General features: G+C 39.1%; 1 protein-coding gene across 1 annotated transcript in view; it reads left to right on the top strand.

Moving 5' to 3' along the window:
- RIT2 (Ras like without CAAX 2) overlaps positions 1-16,839 on the top strand; it is a 194,030-nt gene that overhangs the window by 57,574 nt on the left and 119,617 nt on the right. Inside the window, exon 2 of the mRNA XM_083816185.1 lies at positions 2,626-2,682. Within this exon, the coding sequence (XP_083672311.1) occupies positions 2,626-2,682 (57 nt within the window). The remainder of the gene's footprint in view (positions 1-2,625; positions 2,683-16,839) is intronic.

Below are 16,839 nucleotides of genomic sequence, written 5' to 3'. Positions count from 1 at the left end.
TCATTTACTTTTCAGCTGATGCTGTTCTGATAAATGAGGGTATTACCATGACCATTGAATACTCACGACAACTTTTGTGCTTATTCAGTACCTGAACTTTAGATAGCAAGTTGGAAACTTAGGGCTGGACAGGATATGAGTGTTTCTGGCTTGCTACATAAACTGGAATTTTGCTTCCAGAGAGCCACCTGTTCCAAATGATGCAAAGCAATTTTCCTGAAGGCTCATATAATTTTCCTAAAATATCTGAATGTAGGTGATACTCAACCATAAAGAAATCTGTTCAGAAGAAACCAAGCTGTATGTGGTTAACAGGATCATTTGTCTGCTGCATCAATTTTAATGAGTTAGGTATTCCTTAAATGCATCAGAAAGCAAATCAGGTATGGCAATTGGTGACAATTTGTAAAATACTATGAAAACTTTTAAGATTCAGACTTCTAAATTATATTTTGAAGTTCTGGAACAAATGACAGCTGGTTGTTTTTCTGTCAGTTGTCTCTCAGTGGTTGGCTGTAGGGTTTGAAACATATTTTTTTCCTTATTCCAAATGGAAAGTAGCAATAGATTTCATTAAACTGGTCCTTCAAATAGAACAATGGCAGGTTTTAGTTATTAAAAAAAATTGTTAGATGTGAAGGTAGACATTTTCTATCTCTTTAAAAATTTGTTGAAATTGCAGTCCATGTTGTTTCAGAAACCATTATATAATTCAGCTGGAGTTAACTGGACTGTTGGATCTGTTCCACTTTATATAACATAATTGAAGATTTACTTGAGAAAGGAAGGATTTGTTATAAGATGGTTGGAGTCCTTAGCTAAGTTGTGAGATACTCAAGTTCACTCATTTCTCTCAAATTACTGTCATTTCTCAATCATTTAAATGTTGTATAGCAATTAAAACAGCTTTAATTAGGTATCCTATGATCATTCACCTCTACCTAATCCCCGTGTATTTTTTTTTTTTTTTTTAGAACATGTTTGTAACATTTTCATGGATTCCAGTCAACTCAAATTTGCTGGGTGAATAAAGCTACATTTCTTCCATCCTGGGTCTATGACTACATGCTACTTAGTAAATTTTGATATGGCTAAGCAAATATATATATATATATATATATTATTCTAACACTTAATTTCCAGTAGTATATTTATTACAATTTATGGGAATTTTAGGATTTTCTGTTTATTAGGAATTTCTATTTGTTAGGAAAATAAAACCTTTTATTTTTAATTCAGATCAGAATTGTGATTTGTTCCTTTATTATGTTTTTATACATTGGTTTGACAGCCATGGTGAAAACTTTAGTAGTTATTTAGTAGTTACTTTTGGTAGTTATCCTCCAAGAAGTCTCTTCCATAGTCACCATGAAGACAGTTGACTAACGCTATAAAATTTTTAAAAACTAAAAGATCAAAACCTTGATAGTTTTTTTTTTTTTTTAAATAATAGTGTGTTACTCATTAAAGATGATCCACAATTACAATTGATTTGTGTAAGTACTATCCAGAATATCTAGTTAAGTTGGACTATGATGCAACTGGGGAAGTATTACAAAAATTATTACCAAGGTGATTTTCCTCTAGAGACAATATTGGGGTTAATAGCATTTACCAAGTGTTAAAAAGATGTAACTTTGTAATGGGTCAGGCTGGGATGGAGCTAACTTTCCCCACAGTTTTCCCCACAGTGCCACAGACAGTGCTGTGCCCTGCACTAGTAGCTAGAACAGCACTGGTATCACACCATGTTTTGTCTCTTGTTGAGCAGTACTGGTACATCATCAAGACTCCCTCTAAACCCAGCACGAGGCAGTACACTGAGAGCAGGCAAGGTAGAAGAGGGTGGATGGGGGGAAGCTGCTTTTAGTTTTTCTTTGTTTCTCACTTCTCTAGTTTGTTAGTAATAGGTAGGCAATAAATTTTGTTAATCTCCCTATGCTGAGTCTGTTCTGCCCATGACGATAATTGTTGAGTGATCTCCCTGTCCTTATCTCAAACCCTGAGCCATTTGCATCGTATTTTCTACCCCTTTGCCTTTGAGGAGATTTATTATTTTTTTCCCAGAAGTTGTGGTGGGGCTCAGCTGCCCACCTGAGTAAAACCACCACAGTGGCTTTGATGCTCATTGATGGGAAGCAGAGAATAATTGTTTTCTCTCTTTCTGTGTTTCTGTGTTTCCGCATGGCGCTTGCTTGTTTTTTTTCCTCTTTCTTTCCTTTTAATTAAGTTACCTTATCAACATGTGAGCTTTTTTCTTTCTCTCTTTTCTCTTTTTTCTTTCTTCCCCTCATCTTCCTTTGAGAGGGGGGTGTGAGAGAGTGATTTTGGCGGAGTTTGGCTGTCCATCAGGGTGAAACCACCACATACATCTACATAGACCAACTGATAAATGAAATTTAAAAAGGAAGAAGTTAAGACATATTATATACATATTGGCTGTTTATTAGTGCTTAGTTATCACTATAATACAAATGCATTCTTGTCTCTGTAGACATGAGGCAGATTTTTGATTCACTTTCTAAGCTGATACTTGAATGAGTGAATTCTCTGTTGTTTTCCCTGTTGTCATTTGAAGATAGTAATATCACTCCTTTTCCTTCCCTTTGTCTTTCTGCTCTCCAGCAATGACAATGCAGTTTATAAGCCATCGGTTCCCTGATTATCATGATCCAACAATAGGTAAGTAAAGATTATTGTCTTCTTCATTCCTTTCAATCTCTCCACCTACTTGAGATTTCCATACCACAAAAAGCTGTTCCTAAGTAACACTTATATAGAATCAAGATTTATAAATTTTATGTTAGATTTATTTTTGTGATGACAATGAAATTGTGTTGTGGTCATACTATAATCATTTCTTCCTGAAATATTTTATACAAGATCTCTTCAACAATATCTTTGTGGCTATATAATTATTGTATGTGGCTATATAATTATTCCTGTCTGTATAATTGCAGAATACAAAACAAAAATAGAAAAAAAAAAAAACAACAGTAAACAATCTTTCAACATACTATAACAAAATAAGGTATAAACTCCAGTCTGAAGTGTGGTTCTTTTTATTATTTTTTTATCTTTTTATTATTATTATATATTTTTGTACTGTTCTCCACTTTTAAACTCTTAGTTGACATTCTCTATAAAAATAGAGCACCTGTTGAATTTATTAAACTTGAGTTGTTGTATGGGATCCCCACTCTGCTAACTCCATTTGTTTTACTTGCATAACAACCAGAAATAATAATAAACATGTATTTGCAATACCCCAAAATCATCATTTTTAGATGCTAACCAGTACTTAATGGTTGAAGTACAAGGGGATAGTCGGAGCTGGAAACAAGATCTGGGATGAAGATCAACCATTCTGTGACTCTGTGATGTCAAGGGTGGTTGTCAAGACTAATTTTCATTCATGCTGTTGATCATCTTTTGGTCACTACTATAATTATTAGTATAAATAAATGTAGCAAAAAGTGTGTGTGCAATCAAGACAGAAATCAGCAGAACAGGATGTTTTTTTCACTTAAGGGTGGCTTCATTATTTAGCTTTATTGATATTAAAAAAGCCTTTGAATTTGAAGGGCTACCCATCTTATAAGTGGGAGGCATTAAAAACATTAATACTTATAAAGGTTGTTTTGAAAAAAAAAAAAACAAAAAAAACAGCTTAGACCAAAACATCTTTTTCTGTTAGCTTTGAAATTTTCAGATGTTTCAAGCAGAGGTCTGACCTCTATAATGATACTGTGTGACTAAGTAGAGCAGCTAATGATAGGATTTATCTTAATTTCTCACTACCATAGTATTCCACATTCCCTGAATATTAACTCCTGATAAGTGGTGATATTTCAATTAAAAAAAAAAAAATGTATAAACTCTTCACACCACTAGTATTTTTATAGGCATTAATATATATATATATATATATATAACAAACAGGAGGAACTGGAAGCCATCGTGCAGCAGGCAGGCTACGACTTGGTTGCCATCACGGAGACGTGGTGGGACCGCTCCCACGACTGGAGTGCTGCAGTGCCTGGCTATCGGCTCTTCAGGAGGGACAGGCAGCACAGAGGGGGTGGTGGCGTGGCTCTCTACATTAGAGAATCTTTTGATGTTGTGGAACTCCAGGCTGGGAATGATAAGGTTGAATCCCTGTGGGTTAGGATCCGCGGGAAGGCCGGCAAGGCTAGCTTCCTGGTCAGGGTCTGTTATAGACCGCCGAACCAGGATGAGGAGACGGATGAGGAGTTTTATAGGCAACTGACAGAAGTTGCAAAATCGTCGGCGCTTGTCCTCGTGGGGGACTTCAACTTCCCGGACATATCCTGGAAACACAACACGGCACAGAGAAAGCAGTCTAGGAGGTTTCTGGAGAGCGTGGGAGATAGCTTCCTGACGCAGCTGGTCAGCGAACCTACCAGGGGTGGTGCCCCGTTAGACCTTCTCTTCACAAACAGAGAAGGACTGGTGGGAGATGTGGTGGTCGGAAACTGTCTTGGGCAGAGTGACCACGAAATGGTAGAGTTCTCTATTCTTGGCGAGGCCAGGAAGGGGACCAGTAAAACTGCTGTATTGGACTTCCGGAGGGCTGACTTTGAGCTGCTCAGGACGCTGGTTGGCAGAGTCCCTTGGGAGGCGGTTCTGAAGGGCAGAGGAGTCCAGGAAGGCTGGGCGCTCCTCAAGAAGGAAATCGTGATGGCACAGGAGTGGTCCGTCCCCACGTGTCCAAAGACGAGCCGGCGTGGAAGAAGACCGGCCTGGCTCAACAGAGAGGTGCGGCTTGTGCTTAGCAGAAAAAAGAGGGTTTATAATCTTTGGAAAAAAGGGCAGGCCACTGAGGAGGACTACAAGGATGTAGCAAGGCTGTGCAGGGAGAAAATTAGAAAGGCCAAAGCTCATCTGGAGCTCAACCTGGCTACTGCCGTTAAAGACAACAAAAAATCCTTTTACAAATATATCAACGCGAAACGGAGGACTAAGGAGAATCTCCATCCTTTACTGGATGCGAGGGGAAACCTAGTTACTAAGGATGAGGAAAAGGCTGAGGTGCTTAATGCCGCCTTTGCCTCAGTCTTTAGCGGCAATACCGGTTGTTCTCTGGATACCCAGTGCCTTGAGCTGGTGGAAGGGGATGGGGAGCAGGATGTGGCCTTCGCTATCCATGAGGAAATGGTTGGCGACCTGCTACGGAGCTTGGATGTGCGCAAGTCGATGGGGCCGGATGGAATGCACCCGAGGGTACTGAAAGAACTGGCGGAGGAGCTGGCCGAGCCGCTTTCCATCATTTATCGGCAGTCCTGGCTATCGGGGGAGGTCCCAGTTGACTGGCGGCTAGCCAATGTGACGCCCATCTATAAGAAGGGCCGCAGGGCAGACCCGGGGAACTATAGGCCTGTCAGTTTGACCTCAGTGCCGGGAAAGCTCATGGAGCAGATTATCTTGAGGGTCATCACGCGGCACTTGCAGGGCAAGCAGGCGATCAGGCCCAGTCAGCATGGGTTTATGAAAGGCAGGTCCTGCTTGACGAACCTGATCTCCTTCTATGACCAAGTGACGCGCTTGGTGGATGAGGGAAAGGCTGTGGATGTGGTTTACCTTGACCTCAGTAAGGCTTTTGACACCGTTCCCCACAACATTCTCCTCAAGAAACTGGCTGCTCCTGGCTTGGACTGGCGTACGCTTCGCTGGGTTAAAAACTGGCTGGATAGCCGGGCCCAGAGAGTTGTGGTGAATGGATTCAAATCTGGTTGGAGGCCGGTCACTAGTGGTGTCCCCCAGGGCTCGGTACTGGGGCCGGTCCTCTTTAATATCTTTATTGATGATCTGGATGAGGGCGTCCAGTGCACCCTCAGTAAGTTTGCAGATGACACCAAGCTAAGTGCGTGTGTCGATCTGCTCGAGGGCAGGAAGGCTCTGCAGGAGGATCTGGATAGGCTGGAGCGATGGGCTGAGGTCAACTGTATGAAGTTCAACAAGGCCAAGTGCCGGGTCCTGCACCTGGGGCGCAACAACCCCAAGCAGAGCTACAGGCTGGGAGAAGAGTGGCTGGAAAGCTGCCTGGCCGAGAGGGACCTGGGAGTATTGGTTGATAGTCAGCTGAATATGAGCCAGCAGTGTGCCCAGGTGGCCAAGAAGGCCAACAGCATCCTGGCCTGTATAAGAAGCAGTGTGGCCAGCAGGTCTAGGGAAGTGATTGTGCCCCTGTACTCGGCTCTGGTGAGGCCGCACCTCGAGTACTGTGTTCAGTTTTGGGCCCCTCGCTACAGGAAGGACATGGACGTGCTCGAGCGAGTCCAGAGAAGGGCGACCAAGCTGGTGAGGGTTCTGGAGCACAAGTCTTACGAGGAGCGGCTGAGGGAGCTGGGATTGTTCAGCCTGGAGAAGAGGAGGCTCAGGGGCGACCTTATTGCTCTCTACAGTTACCTTAAAGGAGGCTGTAGCGAGGTGGGGGTTGGTCTGTTCTCCCACGTGCCTGGTGACAGGACGAGGGGGAATGGGCGAAAGTTGCGAGTTAGGGGAGTTTTAGGTTGGATGTTAGGAAGTACTTCTTTACCGAAAGGGTTATTAAGCATTGGAATGGGCTGCCCAGGGAGGTGGTGGAGTCGCCATCCCTGGAGGTCTTTAAAAGACGTTTAGATGTAGAGCTTAGCGATATGGTTTAGTGGAGTACTTAGTGTTAGGTCGGAGGTTGGACTCGATGATCTTGAGGTCTCTTCCAACCTAGAAATCTGTGATACTGTGATACTGTGATATATAGTTGTATCAACTCTAAAGAAGGCAAAACTAATAGGGAATAGCTACAAAATCAGTTGTTGCAATCAGGAAAAAAAAAACACATCGGATTTAATTGGAAAGAGGAAAATTATTAGTTATGGACACCATTAAGTTATATGCATACACCCATTTTTATTACTATCTACCTGCCATCTATATTTATCTATATATTGCATCTTGTCATAATCTTATTTTTCTCTAGACACTACCACAGTATGAATAATAAATAATCATAAAAAGAAGGAAATCTCATGACGCATTGTAAGTACATTCTGCAGGAATGCCTAGAGGACCTAATCAGGATGAAGGTCTCCTTGAATAAAAGACAGCTCCTATTGAATAAAACCAACACTTCAAATAGAAGAAGCGAGAGGGAGATAGAAAACAGAGAAAGTAGTGAGAAGTATGACTCAAGTTTTATCTGTTCAGCATTTCTGTCTCAGAACATGCTAAGGACATCCTGAGAAAGGCTCGTTTTCTATTCATGCTCTAAAATGTGCTAAACAGCGGAGAATAATCTTGGGCTAAGTATATCTTTTCTGCTGGATACATTTATGGCATTGTGCTGGTTTTACCATGCTAGGCAGCTGAACACCACAACTGCCCTCTCACCCCCCTCCTTAGAAGAGGAGGGGAAGAAGTAAAGGAAAGAAACAACTCATGGGTTGAGATAAGGATAATTTAATTAAAGGAAAAAAAATAATTATTAAGGAAAGATTATTATTAATTAAACAATTTAACTAAAGGGGAAAAAAAGGAAGGGAAAAGGGAGGGGGAAAGGGAAAAACAAAACAAAACAAAATAAAACAAGTAAAGGCTATGTGTAGGTGCAGAGGAAAGAAATTACTCTCTACTTCCCACAAATGAGCGATGCTCGATCACTTCCTTGAAGCAGGGCCTCAACGCACGTAGTCAGTGTTCGGGAGGACAGATGTTTTCACAACGAGAGCCCACCCCTCCCCTCTTCTTCCTTTTTCCACCTTTTATGGCTGAGTGTGACATCATATGGTATGGAATATCCCTTCGGTTGGTTTAGGTCAGCTGCCCTGGTGATGTTCCTTTCTCACTTTTTTTGCCCACCCCCTAGGAGGGTTAGAGAGAGTCGTGATGCTGTGCCAGCACTGTTCAGCAGCAGACACAACACTGGTGTGATACCACTGCTGTTCTAGCTACAAGTGCAGAGCACAGCACTGTATGGGCTGCTGCAGGGAAAGTTAACATCCCAGCCAGACCCAGTAGAGGCATGATCCCTCAAAATTTGACATTAACAAATAAACAACCAAACAAAAACACAAATAGACAGAATCATTTGTTAACTTACCTGTAATAACAAATAAATGCATTTAAAAATCTCTGTACACCAAAAATGTTTGTATCGTTGAGAATTTTATTATAACTTTTGAGGTCCAGGTCTCAAGTCACAGAATTCATCTCCAGTGTTTTTTGTACATGTGCTGGTAGGCATAGTTGAACTGTTTTCCACCAGTCTACTAACATTTTATAATTCCAGAGAATTTTCTGGGATGTCAGAAAGAAAGGTGATCCAAAATAAGCATATCCAGGGCCAAGGCTGTGCTGATAACAGGAGTTGCCTGAGTGGAAGTGATTCCCTGAAGGTTTCAAGGAGATGCTTACCATAAACCAAAATCTCATGTACCTTCAGGGAAGGTAGCATGTTGAGGCAGAACAGTGGTCTCTCCAGTCAGAGTTCTGCTTCTCATAGCAACCAGAAGTCCAAGAAAGTAAAAACAGGCCAGGTATGAAATATACCTTCAGTCCAGCAGAACAGCAAAACAGAAAACTGAACATAGCTTTCAGCTCTGTCTGCAATTAAGGATGTCTCTGGAAATCAAAATATTGCCTTTCTTTTCTGTCATACATTTTAGGCCATTTTTATTCCTCAGAATTTTGTATCCTATTTAGGGAACTCCTGAGCTCTCCCGAACAACTTCTAAATGTACTGACCTTAGATTTTAGTGTGTTTCTTTGAAAATAACATATTTTGCCTACTTGTGGTTTTATTTGTCTTTGGGCATTTAAAGGAATAACAGTTTCTGTGAGTGCCACTGAGAGGGTGATAATCTATGGAAATAACAACAACAACAAAATAAAAATAAAATTAAAAGGATCTATAATGTGTTTAAATGGTAATCTAGATGAAAAACAAAACCACACCAGGTTCAGTCCATTCTAAGAGCCACAAAAATAATCTCATATGATCAATTTGCAGTTATTAGGAACGCATTAAAAACCTGAAATGGAGAAACTACAATAGTTTTTGCTTTGACTTAAATGTCTGTCATCTGATCTTCATGTTTTATGCCATAAAAGTTCATATTTTTCCATCATAAGAAATATGTTGAAGTTAAATTCTTTGGGTATAGAGAATAAATTTTATGTCTTGACCTGCTGCTTGGCTCCACTCAAGCACACCTGTGGGCAATCGACTTGTATCGGAAGGTTTTTGGAAGATTTTCTTTTTGTCCTTTTTATTTTATATCCCATCTGTAAATTGATAAGACAGTGAGCTTTAAGGAGACTCTAGAGATGAGAATGTATTTCTGCTTTGTTTAGTTCTACATGAGGCTATTGTGAGAATTGCTTACTGTTACTGACTAGAGAGAGAATATGGACTCCTTTCATTTTAATATAGTGCTAAACATTCTTCTTTTTCCCACTTCTACTTCCATCCAAACACACACTGAGTAACTTGTCCTAAACATTCTGCAGTACTAATCAAATAGCTTTAAAAAAAACAGAAGCATAATTTTTCCCCTTTGTTGTGACAGTCCCTGGAAACACGGATTTTCCATATCATTTCTTTTCATTGTGGTTCAAGATTATGTTAGTAATGCATTAGAGTTCTCTTTTTCTACAGTGACTCATACCCCTTGTAGAAATACACAATTGGAATATAATGGTGCTTTGTGCTTACAACTTTTCTTCTGTTATCCACTGACATTTTTGAAATATTATTGGGGATCAACAGGAATTGATCACAGAATGTTGCTGCTACTGTAAGGTGATGCAGAATTTTTGATAAAATGATATTTTAGTTGCTGCATTATACACCATTATACGTATGTGTTCATAGATGTGTGTCAAATACATACATATATTTCAAATATGTTATTTTTGATCCTGAAAGAGCTACGCAAATAGAAGTAGAATCATTCCATGTTTTTCTTTCACCTGTGTTTATCATTTATAGATGTAGTTGTACTTTTGAAGAATTTACTGGATGGTGTGATGGACAGTCCAATCTTTTTTTAAAGACTAGTATGGTTTTAGTTGAGAGACAAAGCTACATTTTATTCTTTTTTTTCTTTCTTTCTTTTTCTTTTTTTTTTTTTTTTCTTATATGAGCGGTTCATTTTTGTTCCAATACGAATTTATTCAGAGAAGTCCCCTGGTCAATGTCTGTCAAAGATGTGGTGTCAGAAGAAATGATCATAATAAATAGTCCCTTCTAATATATAAAACTGTCTTTTGTTTTATAAGCTGGTAGTCTTAGTTTGGAAAAGCTGATGAGATGGTAAGAAACTATAAATGTAGACATATACAGGCATAAATAATTTTGCATACACATAAATATCCAAAATGGCGCATCAATATTTGTTTAAAATACAGAATGAACATTGATTAAAAAGTTAAATGATATCTGAAGTGCTAGTTTTAATGCCGTAACTTTGAGTTTATTTCCACTACAAGATAAAGCAGGAATAATAATTATATTTTAGGCTTGGCACAAACATTCCAGTTCTGAATTATGAGACAGAAACATTGTTTTTGTAAGTAAAAGGAGACAAAAAGGAGGAAATTCTGTCAGTATTAGGCAACCGTATGTGGGCAAAATTTCAGACGTTAGCACTTCATGGAAATGAAATGATTTCAGTGCACATTTAATATTTAATTGTAGACAACAATGAGAACAATTTCCAAATGGCAGTGGATGTGATCATTTTCTGGAACAAATGGATAAGAGCAATTTACACTCTGTACGGTCTTTGGCAATAACACAGAGAGTTAATGCAAGTAGAGTGACAGGAAAGGAAGCATGACATTGTGTGGCAAACTGGACAGCCTCCAAGATGCACATTAGCCATGTGACTAATCTTAAAATGAATACATAATGCAAAAGAGTTGCGAAAGCAGCTTCCTGTTTTGGTGAGATATCACCACATGAGATTGTGTCAAATGAGCAGATGAGGGCATTAAGGCTGTATCAATGTCACACTTTAATTGAAATGGGTGTGGGATGGGAGGCACTTTAGTATTAAGCACATGAATTTCCATGAGGTTTCCTGATGAAGTAATGCATTCACCAAAGCATTAAATAAAACACATTTAAACTCATCTTTAATAAGATGATGGAAATGTGTGGTAAATGTGTGGGTGAATTTGGGAAAAAAGATACGATGTGATTGAAAAGCATTATATATAATGCATAGCAAAAAATGTGTAATGAAGAACATATCTGTTTTCAAGGTATAGTAATGTAAAAGTACAAAGCGAGGGAAATACAACCTCATTAGTAATGACAGAGTAAAAGAAGACAAAGATGGGGCACTGTCATTGTACTAGGGGAGTACATCTTGCTACAAAAGTACTATTCAAATTCACTTTTAGGGTACATACACAGTGCTAAAAACACATTTCTAAAACAAGTATTTGTTTATACTCCATCCCTAATTTCTTTCTCATTCTCATTTTTGAATGAAAGGAGAAATGTCTAGATTGGACAGAGCAAGCTGCAATTGGATTTGAGCTCTGAAATTATTATTTCTTTTGGAAAATTCATATGATTTATAGCTAAATAGTCATCATAGTCTTTCATCATTTTCCGTAGATTTATTAGCCATATCGGAGACTGGATAAACAACTCATTTAAAATGATCTGGAATTAGTACAATTGGTCTCCAAAGATGTCTCCAAGGGTATTCGGACTGAATGTGTAGACCCATCTAAATTACCTATATTTGCGTTCCATATTCATCATCATCATATAAAATGACAAATGGAGAATATATAAGAATACTGCTGCATGCATTTGAACCATATTCCTAAACTTGTGTTTTATTACTAGTTTTTAGTTTTCTTTCTGTTGGTATTATCTGCATAATATGTCACAGTAAGGTTTTAACACTCCGTATAAAGCATTTTTAGTTACATGCATGAAGATGGGCAAACAGAAATTATACCTACTATGCTGGGACTGAGCTCCAGATTCAGGAACCTAAAGTGTCTACATGTGATCTATGTATCTTGGTTCTGGATATGTGGGATTAAGGATGATTTAGGTCTTTGCTTAATTCCCTTTTTACAGGATTCTGGAACCATTTGGCATGTCTTGCAATATCCTGCTTCGTTTCAAATTCCTGATCCAGAAGGCTGTGGGTTTCCTACAGATTTTGTGTCATTGTCATCTGTCCCCCTGGATGTAACACGGGACCTGTGGGGGACTATGAAACCTTCTAGTCCAGGAGTTAAGTGCCAGGCAAGATACCTCAAAGCACATCAAATAACAAGGGTCATCTACATGTGGACAACTGTATAGCTTCTATAGTACTATTAAGTGTAAGGGGACTTTAGGTACCTTGAATGTTGATGCATATTTTGAAGCTAAAAGTAGGTGCCTGAGTCTGAATCACAGTACCTTCCATGACAGCCTGTAAGAGCAGGGGTCTTCAGAGATCCTTATGATATCTCTGGGTGGATGGATAGCTGTCCTGCAGTGAAGGGAGGGAAATTCACAGTGGGATTTGTTAAGCAGAATCCTTGTTATAATGGGAAAGAAAGGAGAAGGTACATGCCAGGCAGCACAGGTGTTCCCACTGGAATACTGAAAAAGAGTCATGAATAGAAACGAAAGGAGTAGTTTTAAAGAAATGAAGAATGAAAGAAATGTTCATTTAGTTTAGATTTCAATAAAGCAATGAAATACCTTCTGCTTGCTGCTGTTATTATATCCTGCCATGAAGGGAAATAGAAATTCTTTGAAGCCACAGAGGATAGAGACTGGAAAATCATAGCAGATCTTTCTCACTGTGATGGAAATAATTTGATTCAAAAAAAAAATAAAAAATCCCCGCCCCCCCCCCCCCCCCCCAAAGCCCACCCAATACTTCCATTTCTCTCAGAAAGTAATATTTGAAAAGATGCATGCTACCCCTTTAAAGAACAGATTAATAACAGTTTGATCACCTCTCAACGTTTCAGTCTCAGCTCTGTCCTCTATCTGGGATCCATTTTAAGCTCAAGTTTTGATTCTCTTCTTTGACCCTTCCTCTGTGGGGAACTGCAGTATTTTCTTCACTGATGAAACAGGCTAACCCCATCTAAATATGCTCTCTTGCTCAGATACATGATCTCTAGGTCTGCTGATAAATTTTCTTTCTTGGGACGTTGCTTTGATAAGCCAATTATTCAGTACTAAACAGTTTGCACATAAGAAAGAACCAAAACAACCAGTTAAATTCTCTGTATATATTTGAGATGAATTGCATCTAAAAATCTTGGACACACACTTAATGTCTACTGCCTCTTTGTCACATCTGTATTTTCTTAGAAATACAACTCATCATGCAATTATTTGAGGTGTGTACACCAGGTGACAACTCACTGTCACTTAGCTTTTTCAGAGACTTGTGAAATAGTACTTAATCTTGTAATTTTCTTTGGCTAATATCTCTGATATAAACACTAGCAGACAGGCAAATTCAGTCTGTCTTTCTAGGGAGTCAGTGGCCCAGAGAGCTGTTCCTGCTGCATGTGTCATTTCCCCCCTATCATTTCACCAAACACCTGCTTGGAGGTTGAAGGTTAATCAGAATACCTTCAATAGCATTTAGGTCTGCAGTGCAGTCTTGGAAGTGCAGTTATCTGTCTGCGTCCATCACTCATGCTCTGCCCTGCTCCCAGTCTTACTGGCTCTTTGGCATTCATCGGACAGCTTTGCAAGCTGATACAAGAGTAGTCCAGGACAAAACCAAGCTACACCAGTACCGGATAGTTGTTTGCCAGGTTAGTGAGTTGAATCATTTTAGTAAACAATTCAACAAGCTCCAGAAGTGGCACAAAGGATGGTGTAGAACCATGTGTGGGGAAATGGCAAAGCTAAGTGGGGATGAAAGAGGAGAAAATAAATCTTTTCCTTCTGGGATAAGAATGCTGCAACAACTGAGTCAGCCCTCTCATGCAGAGTTACTCGGACAGCAGCCTGTGAGCCTATATTCCTTCTCAAGTTGATCTCTGTTTGCAAGGACAATAGGGGTAATTACTTATGCCAAAAGGGTGGGTGGATTCAAAAACCATTTATAAGGAAAACTATTGGAGGGAAAAAATCTGTCAAAGGCTATTAAAAACAAAGAATTGCTTCCAGTTTAAAAAGACTCTTGACATGCAAATAACTGTAAGCTAAGAGAGGATACCAAACAAAAATAAAAAAAATCACTGTGTGAGATTCCTTGGGCTATCTGTCAATCTCCAAAAGATGCAAATGGACTGTTGATCTTCTATGGTTCTACTGTTTGTATTCTCATTTAGAGTTTTTACCTGATGTTAATGACCTTAATTGATGGTCTGGCCCATGATCTGGCTTCCCTTTCTCCTGTCTCATAAAGCAAGCAAATGGATGAACAACTCTATTTATTTCCCAGACATCTCTGCCTGACATCTGCCTACCATGGCTGGAACGGGAGAGAGAAGTGTTTCTCCTGTGTGGTGCCATGCTGCTTGGTCACATGCAAAAAAATAACATCACTACCCCTTAACAGTTAATTGTTCATACTCATCGTCTATCCTCCATTAACTCTCTTTGTGTTAGAATTAAGATATATTCCTGCCTTGACCATCTGTTCTCCTCCACTGAGAAAAGTGTCAATGGAGGATCAAAGCACAGTTTATAACCCTTCTATTCCTCCTAGACATCTGCTAGTGTAATTGTGTACCTGCTAAACACAGAAGAAAAGTAATCAAAAACTGTATATAGATGGGCCCTTGTAATTGCTATTTGTGAGCACTGGTTAGCTAGATTTAAATTTAGGAAGGGGGAGGGAGGAAGCCTTTTCTTATAACTGTGACAATATCAAAACATTTCTGAGGTATAATGTATAATAATAAGTAGTAATAATAATGACATGATTTGATTAGAATTCTTTGATAATATCTACCTTATCTAGAGTCTAGAAAGGGTCAGCCAAGGACAGAAATGATTATAAAATATTTTTGTCTGTTCTACACAAAATTGGCTTTTTTGTTTGTTTGTTTGTTTTGCATAGCTTCATATAGGCTAAAGACCTGTATCTCAGCAGCTGGTGTGTTTGATTTGACTCAGTTGAACAAACCTTACATTACCCTGCTTTGATTCACTGAGTTTCTCATTGATTCATTTAAGAAACTGAGGTGGCAAAAGGAGTTGAAGAGTCCTTTCTTCTTATCATAGAAGAGCATTTTCTCAGAGGTGAGGTCTTTGGGCCTTAAGGCTTACAGTGATACTCCAAACACTGGCCTATCATAGAAAATTGGGACAACAGTTCCTCTTTGGGTTCTAAGCAAATGTAGGGCTCTCAGTAGAGTTTCATATTCACACTTTCATTGGATTAAGCCACTCACGTAATCAGGAGAATTCAGCTCCTAGCCTGTAGATCCAGCCTGGCCTTAAGTGTGAGTAAAGTGTCCATCTGGTTGGTGACATGAAGGTGGGTGAGTTTGTATCCAGAGCTATAATCCACAGTGAAGTCACAGGCAGGTTTTGGTTTCTAATTTACAACATAAATGTACAGGAGTACGTGAGAACATGATTCATCTCACCCTAACATCTACATTTCATGTTAGTCAGATGAATAGTATTCTCAAATGTCAAATACTATAATGAGAGACTAGGTTCTTAGGGCTAAAGCAGGGCAGAATGCCTCCCATCCTAGTCAACATTAGGTGGCAATTGAGGAGAAGATTCAACAGTCCTGGAAGTGACATGACTAAAGCTGTGAACACCTGAGTCATTCTGAGGCTTTATGCCAGTGGTTCTGTGATAGGTATCACACCTCATATGATAACTGTGATTAGGACCACGAAGAGGCTGAACTGAAACTTGCTTTGCCTCAGATAGGATCATCATGTACAAAACTTGCTTTCCTGTTTTCTGTATATCATGATTTGTAAAAAATAATCTTTAAATAACTTTTTGAAATTGGAAAAGACTCTTATGCTATGGTTTGCTAAAGGTGGATGATTCATCTCACTCAATTCAAAATTCTTCAACGCAGGACAAATGTCTCCATTAACCTTTGTTTCATGGAAGCCAGCAGCCATCTACACCTTACTAAATCCAAGGCACCATCCATGCTAATAACCATGCAGATGTAGTCAACTTGTTAATTACTCCCCCTGAAATGACAAGAAGTGAATTCGTAGCTGTCAGATCCTCCCACTCAGTAACACAATCACGGACTTGAAAGAGTAGTGAAATTGCTACCTGCTATTCTTGTTCCCCAAGATAAGGGTACTTGGACTCCTGTTAATTATCATGTTTTGATTAAACGGGAGTACTTTGTTCACTTTGTTCATGTACATCTTTGAAATAAATGACATTTTTTCTGGAAGCAGAGAAAGTAATGATATTCTTTTATTAAATATTAGTAGCATTATCTGTATTGCAAGTGGTTTCTAACAGTAAAGCAAGTGCTACAGCAAAGCTTTGCCTGAGGTATCTTTAACCCTGATTTGCAAAAATACCAACATTTGCAAGAAATCATATTTTCTCTTCTAGAGCTGGTTCTGAGAGAAATATTTGTCACTCAGGAGAATAAAATTATTTACACAGATGAGAAAACACATAAGCAAAATATCCTTTATAATTATTTATACAAATCTAGTCAATTCTGTGCATGTTTGTTTGCATATTAAAATCATAAATGGTGGCCTTATTGATAACAGCATTTGCATCTTGACTGATAGTTACTGCACTGAGACAAATTGTTCAGTTGGACTTCAGTCTTTTATCCAGTTCTCTGCTGTATCCTAGCCTCTCTGCAGAAAAGCATTATCATTTATAGAGGG

The sequence above is a fragment of the Anser anser genome (assembly GCF_964211835.1).
Source record: "Anser anser genome assembly, chromosome: Z".
Classification (NCBI taxonomy): domain Eukaryota; kingdom Metazoa; phylum Chordata; class Aves; order Anseriformes; family Anatidae; genus Anser; species Anser anser.
Note: the sequence above shows the minus strand (reverse complement) of the source record. Positions and strands in the feature narration are given on the sequence as shown.